Source organism: Fundulus heteroclitus, chromosome 12 (assembly GCF_011125445.2).
Source record: "Fundulus heteroclitus isolate FHET01 chromosome 12, MU-UCD_Fhet_4.1, whole genome shotgun sequence".
NCBI classification, from domain to species: domain Eukaryota; kingdom Metazoa; phylum Chordata; class Actinopteri; order Cyprinodontiformes; family Fundulidae; genus Fundulus; species Fundulus heteroclitus.
This window is the reverse complement of record NC_046372.1, coordinates 23,464,565-23,492,131: the sequence shown is the minus strand read 5'-3', so window position 1 is coordinate 23,492,131 and position 27,567 is coordinate 23,464,565. Positions and strand designations below refer to the sequence as shown.

General features: G+C 42.4%; 1 protein-coding gene across 5 annotated transcripts in view; it reads right to left on the bottom strand.

Annotated features, from left to right (window-relative positions):
- LOC105917970 (spermatid perinuclear RNA-binding protein) overlaps positions 1 to 27,567 on the bottom strand; it is an 80,702-nt gene that overhangs the window by 19,506 nt on the left and 33,629 nt on the right. For 2 of the 5 annotated variants that reach the window (XM_036144303.1, XM_036144305.1), the window contains exons 2-8: positions 24,157 to 24,270; positions 17,976 to 18,193; positions 16,533 to 16,698; positions 8,237 to 8,396; positions 2,406 to 2,524; positions 812 to 907; positions 610 to 721 (exon numbers count right to left, since the gene is read on the bottom strand). In XM_036144303.1, the coding sequence (XP_036000196.1) occupies positions 610 to 721; positions 812 to 907; positions 2,406 to 2,524; positions 8,237 to 8,396; positions 16,533 to 16,698; positions 17,976 to 18,193; positions 24,157 to 24,159 (874 nt within the window). In that variant the 5' untranslated portion in view covers positions 24,160 to 24,270. Of the gene's footprint in view, positions 1 to 609; positions 722 to 811; positions 908 to 2,405; positions 2,527 to 8,236; positions 8,397 to 16,532; positions 16,699 to 17,975; positions 18,194 to 24,156; positions 24,271 to 27,567 lie in introns of all 5 variants that reach the window. The other 3 variants (XM_036144304.1, XM_036144307.1, XM_036144306.1) reach the window with 3 other exon arrangements.

The window sequence follows — 27,567 nt, the reverse complement described above, 5'->3', positions numbered from 1 at the left end:
GATGAACAGATGGATGAACAGATGGATGCATGGATGGATGAACAGATTGATGGATGAACAGATGGATGCATGGATGGATGAACAGATGGATGAACAGATGGATAAACAGATGGATGAACAGATGGATGGATGGATGAACAGATGGATGAACAGATGGATGCATGGATGAACAGATGGATGAACAGATGGATGAACAGATGGATGGATGGATGAACAGATGGATGAACAGATGAACAGATGGATGAACAGATGGATGAACAGATGGATGCATGGATGAACAGATGGATGAACAGATGGATGAACAGATGGATGGATGGATGTAGCTCTCCTCCCTGTTCTGATCCCAGTTTCTCTCTTCTGGCTCTTTTTCTGATCTTGCCTGTAGAGCTTAAAGTTTAATGCTGAACACGGAGCGATGGCTGAAGCTCCTGCTGCCGTGGTGATGGTTCCCTCCAGACCAGCAGAACGCTGCGTCTTCATCAGGAGAACCAACAACCTTCTAACTCCTCACGCTGCTCGCGCCTTCACGCTCTGAGAACCCGCGGAGCGTCTGGAAGCAGCAGGAGCGCCGCAGGCTGCAGCTGACCTCTGACCCGGCTGACCTCTGACCTGGCAGGAGGACTCCTGAGGCGATGCACTCCATGACCCGACGCAGAGCTTCGCCCGGACCCAGCGGCCGGCTGCAGGTGGCCAGGGCCTTCTCACAGATCAGCTCCAGCGGCTGCAGAGAAACAGGAGCACTGCTGGATTCTGGGAGGTCATGGGAGGTCACGACCTTCTCCAAGCTGTGTGTCCGTTCAGCCCCACCTACCCATCCCTGGAGAGGCTCCCACACCGGCTGACGATTGCACACGTCTCTGAGAACCCTCAGAACGACCAGGCAGGACTTGAGGTCGGTGACCCGAGCCTGTGGGGACAGACGGACGACACGAGGAGCATTTCAAGCAGCTACAGAGTGAGAGATGACACCAGAGAGCCTCCTGGAGCTGCAATAAGAGGCTGAGCCCACAGTGAGGCGAAGGGTTTTATTTAACTGGAACACATTCATCTTGGATGATTACATTCACACTGCAAAAACGCATTTAAAAATAAGTAAAATGCTCTTGAAGTTAGTGTATTTATCCTTGATTTGGGCTGGTAAATAACATTATCCGCCATTGGAATGATTATTCTGACCCCTAAAATAAGATAATTAGATATACTGCACTTGAAAAAAGGTGATGGAGATGAATTGTTTCTATTTTAAGTGCAAACAACTTATTCCATTGGCAAATCATCTTATTTACCTGCTCAAATCAAGGACAAATACACTAATTTTAAGAAAATGTTACTGTTACGGCTGCAATCAGTCCTGGCCGTATTTTCCTTGTAGGGTTAGAGAGACAGGCCTTCTGCAGGTGGGATGCATTTCCCTGATTGGTGCTCTGTTGCTTGAAAGCTGCTATGCATGCAGCAGAGAAGGGGCTCTCTTCCTGCTGTCCCTCCTCAGATCCCGATTTGATTTGATTTGGTTTGTAGCTTTTCTTATGGTTGGGTTTTGTTAGGTTTGTTTTGCATTAATCCATTTCGGTTTCTTATTTCAGGTATTCCCTCTTCAGGTTTTATTTCTTTAGTATAATTTAATAAAATTCAGTTTTAATTTAACCAGACAATCCTTGTGTGGTCTCCTTGTAATGTTATCCCACCAAACGAGCCTGGAGGACGTGACATTATTTATTTCTAATTACATTTTTGAAGTGCAGCTTTAAAGCTCACCGACACATTTGTCCTCAATCACCCTGCTTTTTATTTTCATTACTTTCAGGAGATCTTCCAGTGAACATTTTCTATTTCTAATCCAAACAACTGGACTTGTTTCTTATATTTATGAAGTTTCTCTTAATGTCTCATTTCCAGCAGAGCGAGGAGCTGAACTGGAGAACGGCTGCTTTAAGTTCTTCATCAGTCCGCTCTGCTCTGGTGGACCTCAGGGTCCAGCTCTGGGCCTCCTGGTTGTTTCTGTTTCTAATGACTGAAAGGCAGCTGGAACTTTAATTCATATATAAACAAACTGAACTGAATACGCATTTCAGAGTGAATGTGTGTTACTAGTGTGATAAAAAAACACCCAGCAGCTGATATTAATAATAATAATAATCAGTTTGTCGTATCAGGAAGGGAAAGCAGAACCTTCAGAGAAGCTGAAGAGCTGGAATCAGCACCAGGCTATAATCTGAACACTGTAAACTTCCCTCCTCTGTCTGAATCTCTTTATTATGATAATGCCTCTCAGAGCCTGGATGCCGTCGTGTTGCGCTGAGAACATATTTGCTGCCGACGGTGAGAACAAAACACGCGATTCAGACACGTCTGCTGGGAAATAAAGACGCCAGAAGAGACTTTGTCAGCAGTCCAGCTGTGCTCACCCGGAACCACTTGGCGTGTCGGAGCGCCGCCAGCGCCGCCTGGCACTTCAGCCGGTCCAGGATACCCTCCTCTTCCTCCTCCTCTTCCTCACGCCTCTGCTCGTCTTCCTTCTGATCGTCTGGAGAAACAAACAGGATGAGGCGTTCACACCGGGCACAGCAGGGCTCAGCGGATCATTAGTCAAAGCCACTGATCTGAGCCCAGCAGCTGCAGGAGGAAGTTGCTGAGAACAGATTCTCCTGCACAAAGCGAGAGGAGCCAGGGTAGACGTCTCTACTGGCCGGCTGGAGCTGCACTGGGGATGCAGATCAGTGGCTGGAGGTGTGGATCGCTGCAGATTAGCGTGTTGTCAGTTACCGCGCAGGACAAAAACAGGAGAGCACGGCAGCAAAGAGGCGGATTACAGAACAAAAGCCGCGTTTTAAACCAACAACCGGAGATGTTGGCTCAGGAGTTCCTGAGGAGAAGCAATCTTCCCGCTCCACAGTTCTCTGGAGCGCCGTGCCGTTTTTATATTCAGCCCTGCGGCGTCGCTCAGATGTTTATGTGCGACGGCTTCCTGTGAGGGTGACCCGCAGAAGAGTCTCATAAACATCAGAGCGAGAACGTTCCCCTGGAGCCAAAGCGAAGGCTGTTTGTTCTCGGCAGCAGGGAAGGGGAGGAAGGTGGAGCAGACGGCAGCAAAACACACGGCACAGCTCGGCGTTACGGCCTGCAGACTCTGTGTGAAACCAACGTCGTTTCTCAGAGACAACATGGTTTTAGAGAGCATAAAAGGTGTTTGGCTGTCTCAAGGTCCAGATTCCTGCAGCGAGGCCGGGCGGCGTGTGTGGTTCAGCCGTCTGCTGCTGCAGAGATTAACGTGAAAAAGCTGAATTGAGAAGACGGAGGACAGATGAAGGCGCTGAGGAAAGACACAGGTTTGATCCCGACTGGCGCCTCCAGGACGGGAGGCTGAGGATCCTCATGGTCTGCCTGGAAACCCCGGGTTAGAGGATAAAATCATTTATTCCTGCTGAACGCTGAAAACAGGAACTTACTGACAATCAAACCCAAAAAACAAGGGATCACAATTTCCTCTTTTTTTAAAACCAGCATTTAAAGAACTTCACTTAAATTCTGAATTAATAACTACTGCTGAAACAAACACAAGTGATTATGACTCTTTTAGCTTTATTAACGATATTATTACTGACGTTTCTGCGTCCTTTTCCTTTAATAAAGCCAATTTAAAATACCACAAACAGCTTAAAAATGTATGTAAACAGTTTAATTACTCAAACATTTTAACCGTTGGCTGCAGAAAAGAAACTGCGTTTTGACATTTAGGTGTTTTAATTTGTTCTTATTGAAATATAATTGTCTGTATTCCTATTTGTGCACGCGGAACATTAACAGCCGAGCAGTTGATTATTCTGGGAAATGTGCAGATTTGAATCCAGCAGGAACCTGAATTAAAAAAAAGGACAAAAACAACAAAGTTGGGGATTTTTTCCTGTATTTCGGCTGAACGGTGAATTTTCCAGACGCAGACCATGAGGGAACCATCATGAGGGAACCATCATGAGGGAACCATCATGAGGAAACCACCATGAGGAAACCACCATGAGGGAACCGCCATGAGGGATCCACCATGAGGGAACCATCATGAGGGAACCACCATGAGGGAACCATCATGAGGAAACCACCATGAGGAAACCACCATGAGGAAACCACCATGAGGGAACCACCATGAGGGAACCATCATGAGGGAATCACCATGAGGAAACCACCATGAGGGAACCACCATGAGGGAACCATCATGAGGGAACCACCATGAGGGAACCACCATGAGGGAACCATCATGAGGGAACCATCATGAGGGAATCACCATGAGGGAACCATCATGAGGGAACCACCATGAGACAATCACCATGAGGCAACCATCATGAGGGAACCACCATCATGAGGGAACCATCATGAGGGAACCACCATGAGGGAACCATCATGAGGGAACCATCATGAGGGAACCATCATGAGGGAACCATCATGGCCACAAGCAGTAAACGTAACACCATCAGCTCAGGGCGGCGCTGATTAGTCAGCAGGAGATGCTACATGAAATACAGGATGTCAAACTGAGCCCACAGGAATCCTCCAGCTCCAGCGATCTTGTTTGAACTGAGGCTGCTGGGAAATGTAGTCCCTTTGTTTTACGGGAGACATGGAGCTGATTTCGTCCTGCGTCAGGGTTCAGACAGCAGAGGAAAGGAGGGACGGAGGAGGGCAGATAGGTTGATTGGTTGGTGGGGAAGCCCCTTGTACCCGGGCTCTCCTGCTGCTGGGTGGGGGGTGGGGGGGTGGGGGGGCTGGCGCCTCGTCAGAAGAGCCGTTTCAGTCCACACAGAGAGGCGACCTGCGGAGCTACGGCAACAAATCAGTGAGTGAGCAGAGGGCAGCTGCAGGACCAGAGAACATTTTCATTGATTTCCTGATACGTCAACGCAAAGGATTGTGGGATTCCTTGTAGCTCGTTAGCACCAGTAAGGGACATTGCAAGGTTCCTATGCTAAAGGAGCTATGATAGGAAGCATACAGGCTCCTGTTCCTGCCTCCTTCCTTACTGACTGCTCTATATGGACAGCACTGATCGTAGCGACTGCTGACGCACTTCCGCTTTGGCTAAAGAGTTCTGACCCAATAAGGGTATTCGGATAGAACCAGAGTTTATTCTTCATTAGGCAGGCCAAGTGATGAAGAATTTCAGCCATTCCTTTAATCCATTATTCCAGGAAATAATCTTAAGGGTTCTAAAAATACGGAGTCATCATTGTCTTCCTCTGTATTGGGACGGGTCCACAAGCTGTTCCCTCTTCTTCCTCAGTTATGTCTTAATGTGTTTAGAAGGTGCCAAAAAAGGTTAAAAATAAAACAACTGCACTTCTGTTCTGAGGCTAAAGACGTTTTGCTTCCCATCCAGGAAGATTTCTCAATTCAAAATGTCTGCAGGCGAGGCCTCGTTAGAGCTTGGATTTAGAACGTGTCTAGAACGTGGTTTTCCACGGTATTTAATGCCGAATATGTAGCTCTAAAATCCTTGATGTTGCCACAACAGATGCGGAGTTTCCTAAGGGAACGACCAGAACCCCAAACCATGATACAACCACCTAAACATGGAGTCGGCAGAATCCACAATCCAAACGGACACTTTTACCTTCAGTCTAGCTAAATTAAAAAAACTTGTTAAAAGCTGCTAATGGTACATGACAATATGGTGATAAATATCTGCTAGAAGAAATCTGTTGTAATTTTTAGAGTATCACTATTTTATTTCTAATTTTGGGTTTTAAGTTGAAGAAATACAGAAAAACTTTGCAAAAAAAATTATGGATACATTTCCTTCTATGGGATTGGGACATTTGTGGAAAATTATTTAAAATAATCATTTTAAAACGAGTTTCCAATCTGATGACAAGAATAATAGAGCTAAAAAATATTTCTGGTGTTTTAATGTGAAACATAAAAAGTTGATAAAACCTGCATTTGTTATTTTATATATATATATATATATATATATATATATATATATATATATATATATATATATATATATATATATATATATATATATATATTTATTTATTTATTTATTTATTTATTTTTTTTTTTTATTTATTTTAGTCACAGGTTGCAGACCCCTGGCCAACACCCTCACAGAGCCTGAATGCAGGATTATTATAAAATAATTTAAAAATGTATTAAAATCTCCAGCTGGAAATAATGTAAATAAAAAAATCTCTCTAACCATCGTCAAATATTTATAATTTGTTGCTGTTTGAAATGTAGAAAACAGATGTGGATTTACCAAGATAATTAGGCTGTATAGTCCTTAAACTTTCTTTTTTAACAAATTATTTGCTCAAGATAGGCTCCGGTGAAGGAACAAAAAGACAATAAAACCTTGCTACAGATTGTAATTTCCACCTTCTGAGACGGCATTTAGCGAGAGAAGCAGACTGGAAGCATTAAAGTCAGGATAAAATCAGTAAATCTTTCAGGTAAAAGCTGCTTGTCAGGTAATAATGAGTTACGTCTCTGTGGATGGTTCAGATGAAGCTCCGGCGTGCAGTAGATGGAGATTTCATCACAAGGAGGAGAATTAAAGGTTTAATCCCAAACTTGATGTTTGGGATTAAAGAAGCTGAACTGAGCAATCACCGTTCATCTGTGAGAAGGTCCAGGACCAACTGAGGTAGGGAGTAACTTTAGAATTAGATTTATTACACATTAGCAAGCATAATAACTACTGGGAGGATAAACTGATGATGAGGTGATGGAGGGGATGAGAAGATCTGATCCTCCTTCTCATCCCCTGCATCATCTCATCTCAGCTCCCAGCTATTTATTCTCAATATCCACCGTGAACACTTTACAATAAGAAAAGTACTTTTACAAACATTTAACAGTTGACAGTTCCCCTTTTGTGTTTTATTGTGCTTTTTATGGCCATTTTCATGCATTTATTGTATTATAAGAGCAGGAGTGCTGTTGTTGGAGACGTGTCAAAGGAACTTTTATGTCAGAACTTCATTGTCAAGATAATATTTTAATTTAATAAATACAACCAAATGATGCAAAGTTATTAAGTTCTCTCAAATATAAACTGACCGCTTTATATTTTCCCAGGTTGTCGCACTGACTGCCTACTGCTTTAAATGTGAATCTGCAAAACTTACAAACTTTACATATAATTAAAAAAAAAAACTTCTTTTTAAAGTTAGTCTCCGTTGGTATATTTTAATTAAATTAATAAATAGCTTCATTTTACTTATTTTTTGTCATGCTGGAGTGGGTATCTTATACATTTAATTCAATTTATGTTAAGAGCAAATCTTTATGTACAATTTATTTTATGTTGTGCAATAAATACCATAGCATCTTAATTCATAAAGCGCTTAAAAACAGCCAACAGCTGAAACAAAGTGCGGCACATTGCTACAAGCTAAAACACACTAAATAAAAAAAATAAAATAAAAACATAATGCATGAAATGCTTAAAAGAAACAAATGTAAAAGTCTTTTTGTTAAATAAAAAAAAAATGGCTTTTTTGAAGGAAAATGTGTTCAGATTAATCAAATAATCTTAAAATTAAATTTTTATTTATATTTACCGTTTCCAGTCGGTCTTGTTACCACGACAAAGAACAATATCAATGTTCAGGTAAAAGTTCTGAACTGTATTTAATGAGAATCACCGCGTATTTAGAATCAGATGATCAGATCAGAACCCAAACATTTCTACAACCTAGTTCAATATATATGTATAATATGATTGATTTTGACTTTGTGAAGTGCCTCGAGGTGACATGTTTCATGAATTGGCGCTATATAAATAAAATTGAATTGAATTCAATAAAAGAGAATTTTATTTAAATGCTTTTCACACATTTTTACCAGGGGGTGCTGTGATCAGACAGGATTTGGATCCTATCCTTCATTTTTAATTTTAAACAAAGGATACAGCAAAGATCACAAACGGGTCAGAAAGCTGACTGACGGGAGGCGTGAAGCTCAGACAATCCCATCAGTGAATCCGTCCCAATCAGAGCTGCAGGACGGAGCATGCTGCCACCTGAGACACACGTCTCCTTTTTCCATCCAAACCAAACGCGTCCCCTCAGGAAATCATCCGTCCTCGTCCATCTGCTGTTTCCACCACACTTGACCCAGATCCATTTCCCCCCAGCTCGCCTGTCAGCTCAGGTTTTACCTTCGTTCCCTCCTCTATTCCAGCAGCTCCCACTGACGCCATCAGACAGGAGATAAATAAAAACAGACGGAGAGAAGATACCTTCTTCTTCTTCTTCTTCTTCTGTGGTGCCGTGCTCCTCCGTCATGGCTAACGAGGAGAGGGTGATCTTCAGGGTCAGCCAGGGGTCTTTGGTGCTGCAGACCTGGATCGCTGCCTCAGAGACGCACGACCGAACCTCATATCTGTCGTCTGTCATCGTCTGTAAAGCAGAGCGCCGCCATTAACGCCACGATCAGAGAATAAAAACAACCGTCTCCAGAGTTTCTCGCCCTCAGATTCTAAGACGTTCCTTTCTGCGCTGATTTGGTGTCAAAGTAAAAAACGTAGAAAGTAAATACTTCAACCGTGTCAAACATGCAACATTCCCACCTTGTTTTCGCCAAATGTTTCTTGGACATTTGACATTTGATGATCTGGAAGCATTCAACTGTGGCAAAAACAGAGGAGGTCTGACTCACGCCGAGGCGTCTGACGTAAATAAAGCCAAGGCACAATTTTAAAAAGCGTCCGGCAGAGGAAAAGAACAGCGTAGCTCCTCCCAAGGGTCGAGGGTCTAAACAGCTTCCTTTAACTGCATGGCGTCCAAGTTGAGGCGTTGGACGCCTTATTGACGTTAAAAAAGCGTTTGGTCTGAACGCAGCATAAAGCTTTTGGTGATTGCCTAACTTTGTGTGACCTGTTTAAACTCATACTGTTGGTTCTACTGTGAAGTTTTCCTGAGCCGAGGAGCTCTAGACAAGGCTGTTTTTTTTTTTACTACAAGGGATTTTAAACCTGGCAGCCAGACTGATAATGCAGGAATCTAGTTCTGCACGTTATCTGGGTCTGGTCCTATCGAAAGTGTTTGAGGAAAGGAGCGACATTCAGCAGAACTCTGAGCTGATTGGGTGAAGCGACACCTAGTGACCACATAGCAAAGGTTGGTTTTAGCCAATCACGGTACCCGATTAAAACGTGAGCAGCAGACGCCATGAGAAACCACAACAAGGTAAGCTGCTCACTTCCTGCTGTTTTACTACCAAAGATCGTAGATTCTGAGCAGACAGACGTGACACCAGCAGCCAAGTCCTCCTGCTCTGTCATGTCTGTGCTGGTCCAGCTGTGGGATCAGACCGGTATGTCCCGCCTTAAACCTCAATACTGCAACGTGATTGCAGGGTTTCCACACCTTGGTGAACATCACATTCAAGGACCTTTCAAGGACTTTCCAGGGCAAATTTCCTCAAATTCAAGGACCACACGTGGCGGCATTTACCTACTGTGACCGCTGAATAGGTTATCATATTTTAATACAATGCAAATTCAATAAAAGACTATAGTGGAGTTAATTTATAGCCTACATTGATATTGATCATATTCATAGCCTACATTTATATCCACAGTACATGGCTATGCCATACTACATTACATATAAGATGTACATCAGCCTACCGTTTCATGGAATTTTATGGAAAAAAGTGCAGCATTGAGATGTTCAGAATTATATAATTTTGTTTCACTTACTTTCGTCTTTGATTAAGCTAGTTTTTGACTTCTGTTTAAAGTGCCACGGTTGCCAGAAAGCTGCTCAGAGATATATTTAAATAATTCTCAGGCTTTTGTTACCTTTGTTAAAGACACAATTTCAGTGCATTTTACTAACCCTCCTGCTTTACCCGGGTTTGAGACCGGCAAAATGAACCATAAAGAGACACTATGGCAGAGTTACAAATTTTTTCTTTTCAACTTTTTTTTAACATTTTCTTTTTTCTCTTGTGGTCCACTAAGGAGCCTACAAATCACGTTGAAACATGAACATTTGACTGTGTGAATCAAAAGCCGTTATTTATTTAAGATAAAATATTTCAAATTCAGTTATTTATAATCAACATGCGCGCTTCATTTGCAGTCTGGATGCTGAAGGTAAACATGCTGTGGCTCTGACTGCAGCGCTGAGAGGGACTCCTGCGGTAGCGGGAGAACGGGGTTGGGACGGGGGAGGCGCCCCACGGCAGCACCTGCCGCTGGAGGACAAGAGTAGGAACGATACGTGCTTTCACGTAAGAGTCTCCAAAAGTCGCTAGATTTGTAGCTAGTTGCTTTTTTGAAAAAGAGTCGCTGGAGGGGTCTGAAAAGTTGCTAAATATAGCGACAAAGTTGCTGAGTTGGCAACACTGTGTGAATATAACCTATTGGACGCACGTAGGCCTAAACCGTAGCCTACCAACTAACGAAGAAGAGTGAAAGTACTTTTGCAAATTAAAAGTCTGCGGAATCAACATAATTTTAAAAGATCGTGTGGTAGTAAAATAATGACACGAGTCGTCATCCGTGTGAACTTACAACCCCACAAAAAAATTCAAAGACTTTCAAGGACAAGGTGTTTTTTTGGCTGTTTTCAATAACTTTCAAGGGCCCTGAATTTATTTTTTCAGATTCACAAACTTTCAAGGATTTCAAGGACCCGTGGGAACCCTGTGATTGGCCTGAACCGTTTTTGGTTTGGACACAAACAGTTGAAGCCGGAGGAGCACAGGATGGATTAACATGTCTATGTGAACCGTGAGAATTCATCTTGCAGGCGAGGTTAAGGGACATTTTCATTCTTTTTGTATATATTGTTCAATAAATCAGTGATTTTTCATTGCAAGTCAAACCATGCCGCTCCTAGATCAGGTGCACGTCTTAAAGGGCTTCTCCATGGCGTCTCCAGCTTAGTACGAGCAGCACTGAAGGGAAGAACACAGCAAATACCAGAAGTTGTGTTTTAATCCTTGATATCCTTTATGACAAGAACGGGATGTAAGCAGTGGCAGAGATATTTGTGTCTGCAGCTTCCTTCTCACGTTCGGCAGGTTGGTCCTGCCAGTCTGTCCCAGCACGCCGCTCTGTCTCCTTCCTCCCCAGGGGCAGCGTAGCGTCGCTGGCGTCTCATCTTCACTCCCTCTGTCAGGTAAAAATGGCCCCATCCATCAGCCCTCTGCAGCTAGGTGCAGGAAATGAGATCTTCAGACGGCTTCCTCCCTCGGTGAAGAAGTTTCGGCGGGTAATTAACGGAGCCGAGGCCACAGGAAGCACCGTCGGCCTCTGGGAGCGCCAGCGCTGCTTTGCTGGTGGGACCCGTGTGTCAGGCGGCGAGCGTCTGATGAAATGATCCTCTGAGGCGGTTTGGGAGAACTCGGAGCTCTGGGAGGCACCAGATGATTAAATCGGTGGTTGCCGGGGCCTCGTTGTTGGAGCAGGGTTTGACCCGGGTCTGTCTGAGTGCCTGCTGGCGTGTCAGGGACCGTGGGAGGTCTCCACTGTGAGACGCTGGGTGTCTGGGCAAAGATGTTCCCGTTCTAAAATCCTCAGATCAGCGCATATTGCAGATTATCTTTCTAAAAAGTCAAATATATTGGCTGATTTATGGACAGGCGGACAATTTCAGACGGCCTCAAGCGGGATTGGAATCTTCTAAAACAGGGGTTTTCAATAGGTGAGGCGCACCTCCCCTGGGGGGCGCCAAAGAGTCACAGGGGAGGCGCGAGAAGACAGAAGAAGACAGCGCTGCCGCTCAACTCGGTGAAATTATGTAGCGATATTCGTGCCTTCTGTTTGAGCGCGCAGTGAAACAACTCTCAACGCTCAACCGGTCTGGCACGGTCTGAAAAACTCTTCTCCACCCGCTGTCCTCGCGGTGAGCTCCATTTCTGCTCGCGCGCTCCTGCTCATTCCACGCTCAACACCAGCTGTGCGCTCGCTCGGCTGTTTCAGCCAATCACAGACAGTTTTTCTTCCATCCAATCAGAGTATGGCTTGCAAATACTGCATTCAGATGAATTAAATCAAAATGCTGCAGCCTTTGGCAGAACTTACTAAACATCACCGAGGGATTAAAGAAAAACAAATAAAAAGTGTCATATTTTAGCCTAAAATATTTAGGCTAAAGTATTTAGACTAAAATATTAGAGTTACTAAGTGAGCTGTGAAAAATGTTTTTGTCTCTTTTCTTTCCAGCTTCTGGGAGGTGATGCAAAAGTTTATTCTGATCATAATCATCATGAATGTCATCATTATTTAAAGAGCACTTTTACACGAGGTAAAACAAAGTGCCAAACATCAGAAATACATCAGATAAGAGATAACAACTAATAAAATGCTTGTTTGTTAAAATAGCACTAGATCTAAATTGTGTATAATTAGCCTAAAAAATAAATTGGAATATGTAATATATTGACGTCTGTTAAATTCATCTTTTTTATTATTATTTCAGTTGACGTCTTCTGTTGACGTGAGTTCAGTTTGACATTGACATCTGTTTAGTTCAGTTTGTCTGCTGTTGAAAACAATTTTTTATGAATTTGCTCTAATGACAGCTCAATTTTAAAACTAAGCCCTCTGTCCAGGATGTTTCAGTAAAAGTAGCCTGTAAAATGGAAATATTTGGATAGATATTTTATGAATAGGCCTTTTTTATGAATGTACTTTGTTAAAAGAAATACAATAAAAAAACATGTGTTGGGCCTGCAGTTGTTTTTTAAACACAGCATTCCAAGAACACAAAAGAAAGATGCATTTACTGCAGGAACCTGTGTGTGGTAGGTTTGTGGGTGGGTGGGTGGTGTGGGGGGGGGGGGGGGGGGGCGTGGTTATCTTTACCTATTCCAAGGGGAGGCTAACATTCAATGAATTTGAAAACCCCTTTTCTAAAAGACTTTTGTCATCATGTTTTTCTTTAAAAGCTTTAAAAAAAAAGTTTATTTCTGCAGCGACCTTCACAGACAGAAACTATCAAAGCACTGAGCAACACAATGACTCTAGTTATAGACGGCAGAAAACCAAGGATAAAAAAAAGTTATGACAGGAAAAGCCGGACAAAAGAAGACAGAGTTCAGTGAAAATGGGTCGGAGCTTCCAGAACCAGGATCTGAGCTGGTTCTGCTGCGTTAATCTACTGAGACGTTACAAAATGAGCCGACATGGAGAGCAGAGTTCCTCAGGACATTTTGAAGTACGACGGAACATAATCTGGCCTCGGGGAGTTGGTAATTATAGAGAATGAATCGATGCAGGTTGGAGAATGAACGTTTAGAGATGGGGGTAAAACCACTAATGAACAAGCAGTGGGTTTCCTCTCTCCAGTTAAAGAGGTCAGTTCATTAGACGTAACAAAAGATGACTGAAAACACTGAGACTCATCTTCACAGGTACAGGAGGAAATATATATATCACCTTCTTTAGCATTACCAGGGTTTTCGACCTCTCCCCTGAAGTCCCGAAAGAGGGTCAAAAGACCCTGAGTCCAAACTGACGACTCTGGTGGCTCAAATTAGCATCCCTTGTTCAATTGTAAATAGGGCCATTGCCTGAGGAATCAGCAGGGGGGGAGGAGAGCCGAACTCACAAAAGCATTCCACACTTCTGTACTGTCAGGCCAGAAGGTACGTGTGAATAGTCCATGTTGGGGGTGGGTGAGATCTATGATGGAGGCAGCTCTACAGTAGAAAACTAACCAAATTAGCAACACGGGTTGGCGTTCAAAGTTACTGCAGGGCTATCATTGGATGGGGTTAAATAATAATAATAAAAAAAAGACACATTTTACTGTAGGCAACCCGTGTTTTCCTTACAAGTTTTCCTTGAAAATTAAGGAGCTGTTTGCTGATTTCATACATCAGAACACCCAAAAAAAAACTTTTATTTCATTAGATTATAATTGCACTGCATTTAACAAGGTCCCCTTTTTTTACTCTGACCAGTTTCCCTGTATCTAGTGAATATAGCATCCCCCAAAGAATAAAAACAACCAACACTATCACTTTACAACTATTACCCTGCAGTGTGGCTAAAACTAAATACTATAATAATAAACAATTGTTTGTTATTAGCAAAGTGCAGCATTTTTGGGATACAAAATCTCTAAAACCATCGTGTATGGTTTATTATGTATGTATGTTATATTATAAATCAACTAGCTGCTTGGGAGTCAGGGTAGAAAAATAAGCCTACTCTGTGCTTCCATCACAAACAAGGTAGTTCTGAAAATTATTTTAAAGAAGGAGATGTTTGTCTGAGTGATACCCTGTCAGTTTAGGCTGATGACCATGTCCTGGTCATGTCTAAGTATGCCCCTCTCTTTCCGATTTCAATCGAACAATAACAAGCTTATTGTTTCAATCGAACAGTAAGTTTTGTGTTGACTAGAATTTAGTAATTAAGCATTTTTTTTTAATCTAGGAATATCAGGCCCTGAATACAAATGCAGTCCACACTTTTTCAGATTTGCCATTGAAAACCACTTTTTAAACCACAGATCCTTTTCTATTCACATTACGATTATGCACTAATTTGTACGAGTAAATGTCATAAAATACCAATGAAATACACTGATGTTTGTAATCATAATTTAACAAAATGCAAAACAGTTCAAGTAGTACGAATACCAAATTGTCCAAATTGCCATTGCCTCTTATACCCTTGTATATTTCTCATGCTGGAATTTCAGTCCTCTTGACTTAGACACAAATACTTCTGATCATTGCTCACAGCTGTACCTGGCAGTAAGTAGGGAGTTAAGCTTCCCCCTTCCTTCTGTGCACCAGTAATGGCCTTATTTACAGAACAAAAGCGCCGGTTCACAACTGCTTATAGGATGCTAATTAAAATCCTTCAGGTCAGTCGACCCGTCTCTGGGCTCCAAAGGTAGAAATGTTAAATGACCCTTCTCTGGTAATTCTAGTGTTAACAAACCGAGGAACCGGGTAACAGAGGAACAGATGCAATGCTGTTAATAGTGTTAAAATACTATTAACAGAGTAATAAACTGGGATTATTTATGAGATTACTAAAACATGAAGACCTAACATCATTAACGGCCTTATTTTAAGGATCCAGAAGTTCTTTAAAATATTCATGGTGGACCTCCACAGACGCTCTCTGCTTTCTGACCAGAGCGTCTAAGTTCATGAGTTTGAGTGTCTGACCGTGACGAACAAGGAAAAACACGTCAAGCTTTGTAGGAGCAACACAATTAAGAACAGCAAAGCAGCATTTATTAAATACAGTATTTGTCGGACTAAAAGTCGCACTTTTTTACATAGTTTGGCCGATTCTGCGTCTTATATTCAGGTGTGACTTATATATCAATTTTAAATGATAATTCATATTAACCAACATGAACCAAGGAGTAAACATTACCGTCTACAGCCACAAGAGGGCTCTCTACGCTTTTGAAAACTATCCTGCTCCAGTACCACTTAAAAATTAATTGAAATATTAACTTATAGACAACAAAGACTGAACATATGTTTGTATGTTTCTCTGTTTCAGTCTTTATTCATGCAGCAAAGGAACCAGACTGAGAAAGAACTTGTTACTGGTCTCTCTGTGAAGCTAACAGCAGCTAGCGCTAGCTTACAGCTCTGTTGTCTGGGTGGTTTGCAACTTCACTGATGCTCGTGAACTTTATGTAGCACCGTTACCCTGAAATGCGCTGGATAAAACCAGCTGGTTAGAGTTACTAATTCCCCATTTATTCTCCCAGGTATGTTCCATGTTATCCAGACGGCTGTGGATGCAGCTGGTTAATTTAATAAACTGGTATACCAGATAAAATGTCAGTTTTTAGTCCGTGTGAAATAAATGTCTAAATAAATGTGACTTATAGTGCGAAACATACGGTAGTTAAAAGTGAGTCCACAGCATCATCTCTAATGTTTAGTACCGTATTTTCCAGATTATAAGTCGCAGTTTTTTTTCATAGTTTATATGTATATCATTACACCTGTTATTTTCACACCAAACCACCAGAGGGCGCTCTAGGCTTGTGTTGAATCAGACGTGAGCGACGTAGAAGCGGAAGTAACGCATCTCCAAATAACTCTGTTAACACCTCCGGAGTTAACGGAGTTATTTGAAAGTGACACCGAGGATGAAGATTTCACTGGATTTTAGTTATTTGGAGTGACACGGCCGCTTTGGTTAACTTCTTCTGCATGTTATTTATGCTATAGTTATCTGAATAGCTTTTATGTTAACATACCAGGCACGTTCTCAGTTGTGTCATGTAGCGTAAGCTAACCGTACAATTATTCAGCATGTTGTTACCTCTGTTCTATTTTTATTTAAAATTGCCTTTCAAGATGACATGTCTGTTCTTAATGTTATATATTATCAAATAAATTTCCCCCAAAAATGCGACTTATACTCCAGTGCGACTTATATATGTTTTTTCCTTCTTTATTATGCATTTTATGGCTGGTGCGACTTGTACTCCGGAGCGACTTATAGTCCGGAAAATACGGTAATTTTAAATGCTCCGCAGCTTTTCGGCCCGGTTCTGTGTGCAGCGTGTTGGCGGTGTGGCTGGGAGCACCTGGATCTGCAGGGGGAGGTTGGCGCTGATGGTGTACAGCAGCACTTTGGTGGGCTTCTCTCTGCACATCAGCACCAGCTCCAGGTTCATGTCGCCTTTGATCAGCAGACCTTTGGCCACCAGGCCGACCCGCGTCACCCCGCACAGCACCGAGGCGCCGTCGGACCTGCGGGCGGAGGAAGGACGGCCGGCGGAGGATTATCTCAGAGTTCATGGAGGAGAAGACGCTCACACACACACAGAGCAGCCTAAAAGGCAAACCTCTGAATATTCCGGCTAAATGCAGAAACTAGAACAAAGTTAATATTTCTCTACATTAATAAACCAGTTTGTTGCAGTTTTAATCAACTCTAAAGCTAAACTGGGAGCTGCGCTGCGGTCGAGGGTTGCTAACGGAGATTAATTAATCCAGCAATTATCACACCACCTCCACAGGAACGTAAACGCAGGGCGACATTCAGCTAAAGCATACAGGACTGTCTCAAAAAATTAGAATATAGTGATAAAGTTCTTTATTTTCTGTAATGCAATTAAAAAACATGAAATGTCATACATTCTGGATTCATTACAAATCAACTGAAATATCGCAAGCCTTTTATTGTTTTAATATCGCTGATTATGGCGTACAGCTGAAGAAAACTCAAAAATCCTATCTCAAAATATTAGAATATGGTGAAAAAGTATACTAATAGACTACTCAACTAATCACTTGAATCGTCTAATTAACTCGAAACACTGCAGGGTTTCCTGAGCCTTGAAAAACACTCAGCTTGGTTCAGTAAACTAAATCACAGGTATGGTAGTGGTTAGGAGACGACATAAGGTTCTCACAGTAACTGGTGTACTGACCATGGCATTACTGTCCTTGATTGGCCTGCCAATTCCCCTGACCTGAACCCCATAGAGAATTTGTGGGCTATTGTGAAGAAGAAGCTGAAAGACACCAGAGCCAACAATGCAAATGAGCTAAAGGCCGCTATTGAAGCATCCTGGGCATCCATAACACCTCAGCAATGCCACAGGCTGATTGCCTCCATGCCACGCCGCATTGATGCAGTAATCTGTGCAAAAGGATTCCCAACCAAGTACTGAGTGCATTAATGGACATTTTCAAATGTTTGATTTTGTTTTGCTGTTATATATATATATTTTTTTTTTACTTGGTCTGAGGAAATATTCTAATATTTTGAGATAGGTATTTTGAGTTTTCTTCAGCTGTAAGCCATAATCAGTGATATTAAAACAATAAAAGGCTTGCGATATTTCAGTTGATTTGTAATGAATCCAGAATGTATGACATTTCATGTTTTTTAATTGCATTACAGAAAATAAAGAACTTTATCACAATATTCTAATTTTCTGAGACAGTCCTGTATTCTTTGTGTTCGGTGGTTCTCGTTTCGTGCAGAACCAGAACCGGCCTGTGAACTGGGCAGGACTCACTTCGTCTCCGCAGCGTCTCCATCCTCTGCGTCGTCACGGCCGGGGGTTTTCCCTGAGGAGCTCTTCAGGCCGTCCATCCAGTCAGAGACCTTCTTGAGGGCTGCCTCCACGGTGGACACCAGCGCCTGGACGGCCTCCAGCTCCTCCGGGGCCGGATAGACGCTGGCGTGTTTGGCCATGACGTGGCGGTCGTCGTTCGCAAACGATCGGAACGACCTCTGAGAAGCAGAAGAGAGACAAACGTTTATTTCTTCCTCACAGCAGCAGCTGCTGGTGGATGAATCCACAAAATCTGTGCTTTGATGGTCCACACGGACACAATTTGTAACTTTAAACTCAATTTTGTCCAATAAAAATGCACGGAAACTGTAAAAGAAGAAAAAGCAGGATGCACCATTTATCAATATCAACTTTCTTGTGATTAAAAAAAAGAAGTTTATGTCCTTAAAGACAATATTGGTTAAAAACTTTTCAACCAATAAAAGGTTTTGACCAATGAGGGAAAACAGGATTAAAATATATGATCTGCCAAAAGTCAAACAGAAAGGAAGTGTGCTGGATTTAATCGGCTGATCCAGTCAGAACATTATAGCAGCTTTTCTAGCCTGACTTTAACGACTCTGGTTGTGACAAAATGTTCGTCCCTGTTAGGAAAACAGTCCAGCAGAAACCAGAAAGCTTCAGTGTAATAATGATGAAACTCAGCGTTATCTTTCCGCTCCTTCATGTTCCAGCGTCTGAAGCACAAACAACGCTCTGATTTTAATGAGGAATCAGACTCACAACCCTTAAATGTCTCGGATGTCTCAGTAGACTTAGAATTAGACAACTTTATTTGTCATTTTGTATGCTCAGAGTGCGTACAGAACAAAACTTTGTTGCATACAGCTTGTAAATTGCAGTAAAAATTAAAGTTACATATAAGGTGCAGCAGTGATTTGAAAGTAAACAATTTAAATGTAGACAATGCAGGAGAAGTCACAGTGTACAGGTGAGTATTTTTAAAACCATTTGTATGTGGAGAATTGATTGTGCAAAGGGCATTTGTGCAAGAATACAGCTTGTAATTTACAGTAGATTTAAAATACAGTATAAGGTGCAGCAGTGATTTAAAAGTAAAACAACTGAAATGAAATGGAGTCAGCTCTGCAGCAGCTTCTTCTTGTGCATTTTGTTTATTCTTTACAAACAGACGTTGACCTTTTCAGGTTTCCCTCTCCTCTCCCTCCAGCTTCTAGCGGCTCCAGCAGCAAAATCACAAAGCACAAAAGTTGTTAACAGAAAACAGGAAAAACAAAGGTCGTATTCTAACAGGCCAGACTCTGACGAGCGGCGCTCCAGCCCTTCAGAACTACTGTCCTGCAGCCTTTAGATGCGTCCCAGCTCCAGCACACCTGAGTTTCCCCATCAGCAGAGACCCGGTAACGAGGCCCGGTGACGAGGCCCGATAACGAGGCCCGGTAACGAGCCGCAGAGGCGACGCGTCTAGAAGCTGCAGGATAGCAGCTCTGGTGGACCGGGTCCTCCTGGTTTCTACTGAACACGTGACACAAACAGCTAAAGGGAGGAATAACTAAATGAACAGGCTGTAAAAGCCGAACAACGAGCAGTTCTGATCCAGCTGATGGTACCTGCTGCCAGTCGGAGGTCCGCCGCCTTTTTCTGAACCAATCTCAAAGTTTCTACAGCTTAGGATCAGCGGTGCCAGCCGTACACTGCAAAAAGTCAACTAAAAGTGAAATTTTCTTGAAATTGGTGTATTTTCCATTGATTTGAGCAGCTAAATAAGACTATTTGCCAACGGGATTAGTAGTTTTACCCCTAAAATAAGATAATTAGATATCCTGCACTTGAAAAATTATGATGGAGTTGGGTTGTTCCTACTTTAAGTGCAAAAATCTTTTTCCATTGGCAAATCTTATTTACAGGGTTCCTACAGCATAAGGCAAGTTAAATTCAAGACTTTTTAATGCCACTTGAAATAAAAAGTTAAGACCAACTTCACGATAAACAAGATAAACCTGGTTGTGACAGCTTAACCTAAATGTTTATTTTAACATAAACCATTACTTTCTGGCTCAGCAGACATGTTAAAGATTTTGAAAAACATTTCATATAGGAAGAAAGCTAAAAAACACACAAATTACAGATTTATTTTTAACAACTACTGAACTGAATTCACAAACTTTGTTTTGTTCCCTACTAAAATAAACTATAAATCAGTGCCAACTCTTTTTCACAGCTATGGTCCGGCCGCAACAGTTTTTATTGGTTCTGCTATCGGGACGGAACCAATAATGGTTACATTGAGCCGTTCGGTAAATTTAAAAAAATATAATTGTGTCAATTATTTTACTGTTTGGTAAGGATTACAAAAAATAAAATCCTATTTATGACCTGGTAACAATTTTAAGACCTAAGAAAGACTGATTTAAGACATTTTAATGCCAATTAAGGCCTTAGTTTTATAATTACAGAATTTAATGCCTTTTAAGACTTTTTAAGGATCTGCAGGAACTCTGTATTTAGCCGCTCAAATCAGGGAAAAATGAACTCAACTTTTGCTTTTTTGCAGTGCAGCCCTGCTAACAGAGAGCCGCCACCCCTCCTCCTCCCACCTGGCCGCTCAGGTTCTCTCTGCGCTGCAACACTGATTAAAAACCGCAAACATAAATCTAACGTTTGCTGATTAAAGCCGAAGCCGCTCCAGTTTTTACGCCAGCGAGCCGCAGCGGAGCTACGATGTCTGTGGAAGAAGATTCTCCGTGGATAAGGAGGGGCGGCTGCAGGGATGCTCAGGTGTTGCTGCTTCTTTCTCGTTAAGTGCAGCCGTCGTTTTCCCTTCCTCGACTGATATTTCTCATTGAGCTGTGCTGGCTGCTGCGTTTTAAAGGTCATCAGCAGAAAAAGCATCAGAACACTGGGCTTTATGTTTCAAAGAGGGATTATCGTCGCCATGAAAGCGGCTCATCAAAGCAACACGAGCTCCGGATAATTAAGCAGAAACAAGTTGCTGGAGGACTCTGAGCAGAATAAATTCATGAAACACGTTCTGAGCGTAAAAATCTGCTGCAGACGGCTGGGTTTGGTGTCAGAAACGCTGGTCGGGCGGGGAACACCTGAAGCAGCTGCAGATCTGAGCATCACCACCCAGATGCAGCTCCAGCCGCTGCTCTTTAACATTTCTGGCGGGTAAAATAACGAGTGAGGAGGAGGAGGAGTGCAGAGTGAACTTCCAGCCGGAGCTCCTCCATCCGCCCGCTCAGCATCGCAGTCCAAGGTCGAAGCGCCGCCTCACTCAGTCACCTCTTCCTTTTCACCGCCGGCCTCCACCCCCCCCCCACTGCAGCGCGTAAGCAGCCCTCGTTACGGTGAGTTATTTATGAGGCCGCTTTAATAATTCATGCCCATGGTTCTCGGAGGCTCTGGACGGGAGTTGCGAGGGTCGTTCATCACCTGAGAGCTAATCTGTGAGCTGCCCGGGGCGTTGGGGGCCGTGTAACGGCGACGATCATAACCCAGCGAACATTAACAGGACCCGAGTGAAGAATTAAGACCTCGACACGGATTCTGGATCCCGGTTTCCTGTCAGGCTCCTCGTGTTTGTTAGTCAGCGGAGCGCAGGGCGAGCAGCGAGGATCACGAGGCCCGCTGATTGAATTAATTACACCCTCGGTTTGCCTGCGGGGGACATTTGCTTTAATGTGGCACTCATATCAGAAAAAAACTCCTTTAACATTTTGTTTTCTCTTTAAAAAAAAAAAAAGGAGGAAGAAATGTGACAGAAAGGGTTTGAGGGAGGAGCCGAAAGACTTTATTCATGTTTTCACGGCGAGAATCAGCCTGAAAGCAAAGCGCCTAGCTGGGGTCATGGTAAGGGCTGACCCCCCAATTAAAGGTCCACGATCACGTATCCCTCATGGCTAATCGTATCCCATGATTCATTGCAGGTTAAACAGAGCTTTTTAACGGTGGAGGGGAATAAAAAGCTGTGAATAAAATTGGATTTAGCGTTTTATTACACTTTCTGTGACATAAAAGTAACTTTTAAAAGTTTTTAGGTGAGATGTTAAAAGGTAATATCTGCTCGGTTTGTCGACATATCGCTTGATTATAAAAAGAGAGAGAGAGAGAGAGAGAGAGAGAGAGAGAGAGAGAGAGAGAGATTGACTTTCTCACGCCCAGCTTTCCATCTCTTTCTGACTTTCTGCTATGAGAAATAATTGAGATATCTAACATCAATGTTTGATTAGTTCATTATTATTATTCTCTACAATGGAACTGATTTAAGTTTTGCTTGAAAAGTTAGTGCTTGAGTTGGAAAATGTTTTGCTAATTTACACAAATGGTAGTTGTCATCAAATTTGGTTTAGTGGCATTTTTCAGCATAAAATTAAACATTTGGATAATTAATGAATTACAACATAATAAAAGATGATAAAGCAACATTTTAAATAAAATATTGTTGGCCATAATCAACATGTAAAGGGAATTAAAAACCCAGTACAGTTATTTAAAGTGGAGATAACGTTATAAACCTTCGTTTTGCTCAGCTGTCTCTGTTACTAGGCATCAGGAGTAACGCCAAGGTGAGGATGGGGACCGCCAGCGGAGGAGAGACCGTCCCGATTCATGAGCCGATCTCTTCCGGACCCAAAGTCCTGAAATATTCAAAGCACCGAACTGTTATGAACCTAAACGGTGATTTTAAAGGCATGGCTTTAAAACTAGAGCTGCTCAATAGAAGAGAAAATGGAACCTTCTAGACTTCAAAAGGACTGAAGTTTACCGGCCAACAGGAGATAGGTAAAAACTCTAAATCCCAGAATGCACGGCGTTAATCTGAACCCATAACAGGAAGGAGGAGTTTCAGCGGGACTCCCTGGTCGTCGTAGAGGTAGAAAAGCGTCACCAGAGCAGAGGAAACGTGCGTGAACATCCTGAGTAAAAGGTTTCATCTTAGAATAAAGTCTGTTGTCTGAATAACTGCAGAATCTCCCCGGCCCAGAATGAGACCAGAACCGGGCTCTCTGAGCTCCAGCAGGACAGAATCTGAAATAATTACAGACAGAGACGGCGTCCCATCTCACGTCGACGGAGCCGGTCCTCCCTGGCAGCCAGACGGCGTCCAGCGACCATCAGAACCAGGCTACAGTGGGACGTTGGGTCTGGGCCGAGCAAAGCGGCTCCGGATTAAACGTTTAAATCAGGGGTGTCAAACATACGGCCCGCGGGCGGGATCCGGCCCGCCGAACAATTTAGTCCGGCCCTGTGGCTAAAATCATTATAAAAAAAAAAAATTCCAGTGTCCTGTCTGGCAATGTGACAATAAGAATTGATGTCTTAATGCCAAAAAGAGCTCATCAGATTTGACTTTCACAAGTGGAGCAGTACTGCTTTTGCCATAGTGCTTCGCTTGATTTATGAATGTGAATAGCTTTATTATGATTCATGCGGGGAATATCTGAAATCTTGTGGACACTACAATGGGAAAATAAAAAAGGAAGAACAAGAAGAGACAAAAACAAAAGGTGAAAGAAAGAGGAGATAAAAGGAAGAGAATGATAAAACAATTATTGAAAAAAACATGTACTTTGTTTAATTGAAAATCTGCAGTTCCTATATTGTCCACGAGGGGCGCTGTGTTTTAATCAGCAGATGGTAGCACGGAGCTTCAGATGTGGAAAATTGATTTTAAATAATTTCTCAATTTTCATCTGTTTGATGTATTTTGTCATGCAGGACAGTGTTTTAAAGTTCCATAAAATGTGAATAAATGTTTTTCAACATTGTACAATCACTGTGATCAGTTCCTATGCATAATGCACAACTGAGTAAAAGTATTGTTGAAATTGCACATACTTTCTTAAAAACGCTGAGGTTATTCATAATATATTTTGTAAAAGTGAAATGAATTTAATATAAAAATCAACAACAAGTCCACATTTATCAGTTCTATTTAATCTTGCAATGATTTTACTCGTGTGGCCCTCTTGAGATCAGATTAAGCTGAATGCGGCCCCTAAACCAAAATGAGTTTGACACCCCTGGTTTAAATGATGTTTGGTTGTGTTTCACTCTGGGGGCTGAACTACCAGAGGGACTGTTCAAGTTGCCCGTTTTGTTGCCCGCCGTAGCTCAGCTCAACGTGGCGCTTCAGTCAGAGGCGCAGGAGACTCACCATGTCTGGGCAGCGAGGGGGGGAGGGTCGATGGAGGGGGGGGGGGGGGTCTACGTGAGGACCAGGGTCCCGCCGCTCGGCCTCCTCATGCAGTCGTCAGCCTCTCCGGTCCCACTGTGGACGAATAAAACAGGAAATGGTTTTACAAACACGTCCTCGCTGACAGAACTTTGCATTTGGCCCGTTTGTTGCAGACGATCCAGGATTTAAAGCTTCCTGTAAAACCAGCCGCTGCATTTAGAGGCAGGAACTCGTTTTAATCACAAGCTTTCTGTCATTTCTCAGGTTATTCAACCAAACAGCAGAACCTGAGCGATTCTGACATTAACCGTCCAACAGGTACCGGCTGTGTGGGTCAATCCTTCCCCCACAGGTCCGGACCTTAAAGGCGTTTGTTTGTTCTGCATCAGATTAACTCCTCAGTAGTTACTGTTTATTTGCTAAAGTCCGAAATGTACAAATGTTTTACATAGATTTGTGTTTGCCTGTTAAAATGGAAATAATAAGACAGCAGAAAACTTCAGATTGTTCCACTTTTTAGATGTTTCCCTGATTTAAATTCAGGCTGATCTAAACCAGAACCTGGATCAGTTTCTCTCGCTGAGTTTAGCTCCTGCAGTTTAGTTGAAACTTTACTTATATTTGCAAGCAGAACACGGACAGATTAGTCCATAAATCCCAATTAAAGCAAAGGTAACCAATTCTTCTTTTTGGGTGTGTTTGTTGCAGATGGTTCCTCAGCCAGGAGCCCGGTTTGGCTATCAGAATTTTATTTCTACCAGAATCTGACAGGGAAACCAGTTCTTTTTGACCCGAGGCCGGCCAAACCTCCAGAGGAAGCTCATTTCAGCCGCTTGCACCCAGGATCTCGTGCTTTGGGTCCTGATCCAGACCTGAGGACCACAGGTGAAGGTCAGAACGTCGACCATTACCCAAAGTTGCCAAAGACGAGAGCCTGAGGTTCTCAAACCAGACACCCTGTTTCTGTTGAACCACAGACAGAAACTATTTCAGCAGGTCAGAGCATTTTTCCACTAATAATAACCGGGCCGGTGCGCTGTGAACTATTTAGGCCTTTCTGCTCCAGTTTGCAGTCGTAGCACCGATGTGCCTGAAGTAAGGCTGGACGATATAGGAAAAAAGCAGATTGATAAAGTAGAAATCATATTGGATCGATATCGATAATTATCAAAAAATTCAAAACACATTTTCAGTGCAGCCCTGGCCATTTTATGATGTTGCTTAGCAACCTATTTTAGATACAGACACAAACACTGAATTCAATCTCAACCCTTTATTAAATCAACTTTTTACAAAAACTGCAAAATAAAAAATAATAAAAAAAAAGAATGCATCTATTAAGGGGGCGGAGCTTCCTGGTTCTGCGTTGTGATTGGTTGGGAGGATGTAACGACTGTAGTATTGACCTACGTGATAGGCTGGAATGTAAAAGGAAGGAAAACTGTTGTTCTATTGGACTTTTTGACTATTTTTACCATCATAGATATACATCTATCAATCATCCACCCCCAGTCTGCAGAGTCCAACAATAAAGCAAAAAATCTGATGTTTCATTCATTCCAGACAAGGTTTACTATCCTCTCAAGTCTCAGACGGAGCCACTCTGTAGTTCTTTCTCTTCAAATCTTTAGAAAAACATGAAAATAATCTCAAGTTTAGTCAAACACCTGAACTAATGTATCACAGTTCATAATTAGAAACAGCCGACACCGGCCCCGTTTCCGTGGAGGATTCTTGAAGCATCCTGAAGCTTCTTGGACCTTCTTTCTTCCATCTTCACGTCCTCTGAGCTCTGCTCGGCACCTGGAAGCAGACCTGGGAGGTGAGCTGAGCGTCTGTCAGCCTCACATCTTCAGCACCGCTCACAGAGTCGCTCCCTCACTCCAGATGAGGCTGTTCGCTCTGATTCATGTTCAACAAATTCTCCCGCAGATCTACTCATTACTGGCATCCTTCAGAAACGTGTAAAAAAACAAAAAAAGATCCAAGGTTTAAAATAAATTCATCTTTGAAATTCAGGGCATTTATTCAACAGCAAAAAATATTCAATGTTAAGGCATTATTGTTTAGCGGGGCGGTGGCAGCCATAGCAGTTATTTTAAAATATATATTTTTTAGTTTAACCTTTTTTAATTGAGGTTGTCTCGCTGAGCTCCAACATCTATTTACAAGAAAGACCTGATTTGATAAAAAAAAAAAAAAGGTTTAACACACTAATAATATAGATAGTTAAACATTGGACTCAAATTACCGTATTTTTCAGACTACAATGCGCACTTAAAATCCTTACATTTTCTCCCTGTAGCTCTACGCTTCTCCAGGAGTGAATGCTGCTTGTCGGGACTTTAATGCAATCAACTGGTTTCCTTATATAGGACATTTTTGACCAATCTGTATAATCTGACCCAATCTGTATAATATGATTGAACTTGATTTTGTAAAGTGCCTTGAGATGACATGTTTCATGATTTGGCGCTATATAAATAAAATTGAATTGAATTGAATTCTCAAAAATTGATGGTGCGCCTTATATATTATTAATGTTGTGCTTACTGACTCATATTTAACAGCGAACATCGACACTGCCGTCTTTTTCTTCTTCTACTGTACATTTGGCTTCTGGGTAGATGAGTCCGAGTAGCGCCATCTCTCTACGGGGCTGAGTCCGACGTGGTTTCTAGACGTTCAGTGTGAGCACATCAGAGCGTCGGGCCGTACAGTAAGAACAGAGATGGAGAGCTGTGAACGTTTAAACCCTGAGGTTTCATTGTGCAGTTTGAGCTGTTTCTGAGTACAACGACTGAAAATATGGTACAGTGTTCGTCTCGCTGAAGACAAGTCAATTAAAAGGGCAGCACAGGTGTCCCTGACATCCAAGACATCAACAATGTCATTTACAAGTTAACACTAAATATGTATGATAAATATATCGTTTAATTCTTAATCAGATTGGTGCCTAGGATCCTCTAATTTGCAATGACTTCCTGTACACTGGGGTAAACGTAGGACGTTTCAACAGACCCGTTTCTGTTAGCAACTCATCTGGCAGAGACAAGAGAACATGCTGGTCCAGAAACGGAGAAATGGCTGCAAGAAAGCAGCTGCTGACCTAAACTGGCCAACATCTACAGTCACTGATTATTCACATTTAAAACTGAAGCACACAAGGATGGAGGAGTTGTTCTCATCAGCATGCACAGTGAGGAAGATGGAAAGGTAGGCAAGAGGTCACTGATGGAGAGAAGCAGCAAGTCACCATAAACAACCATTAGACCGCTTCTACAAGCTAACTGGTGGCTTAAAGGCAGGAAGAAGCTTTGGCCAATGAATTCAGGTAAAAACAAAATGTTTCCATGTGGAATAATGTTTCTGCAATGAAAGATGAGTTTA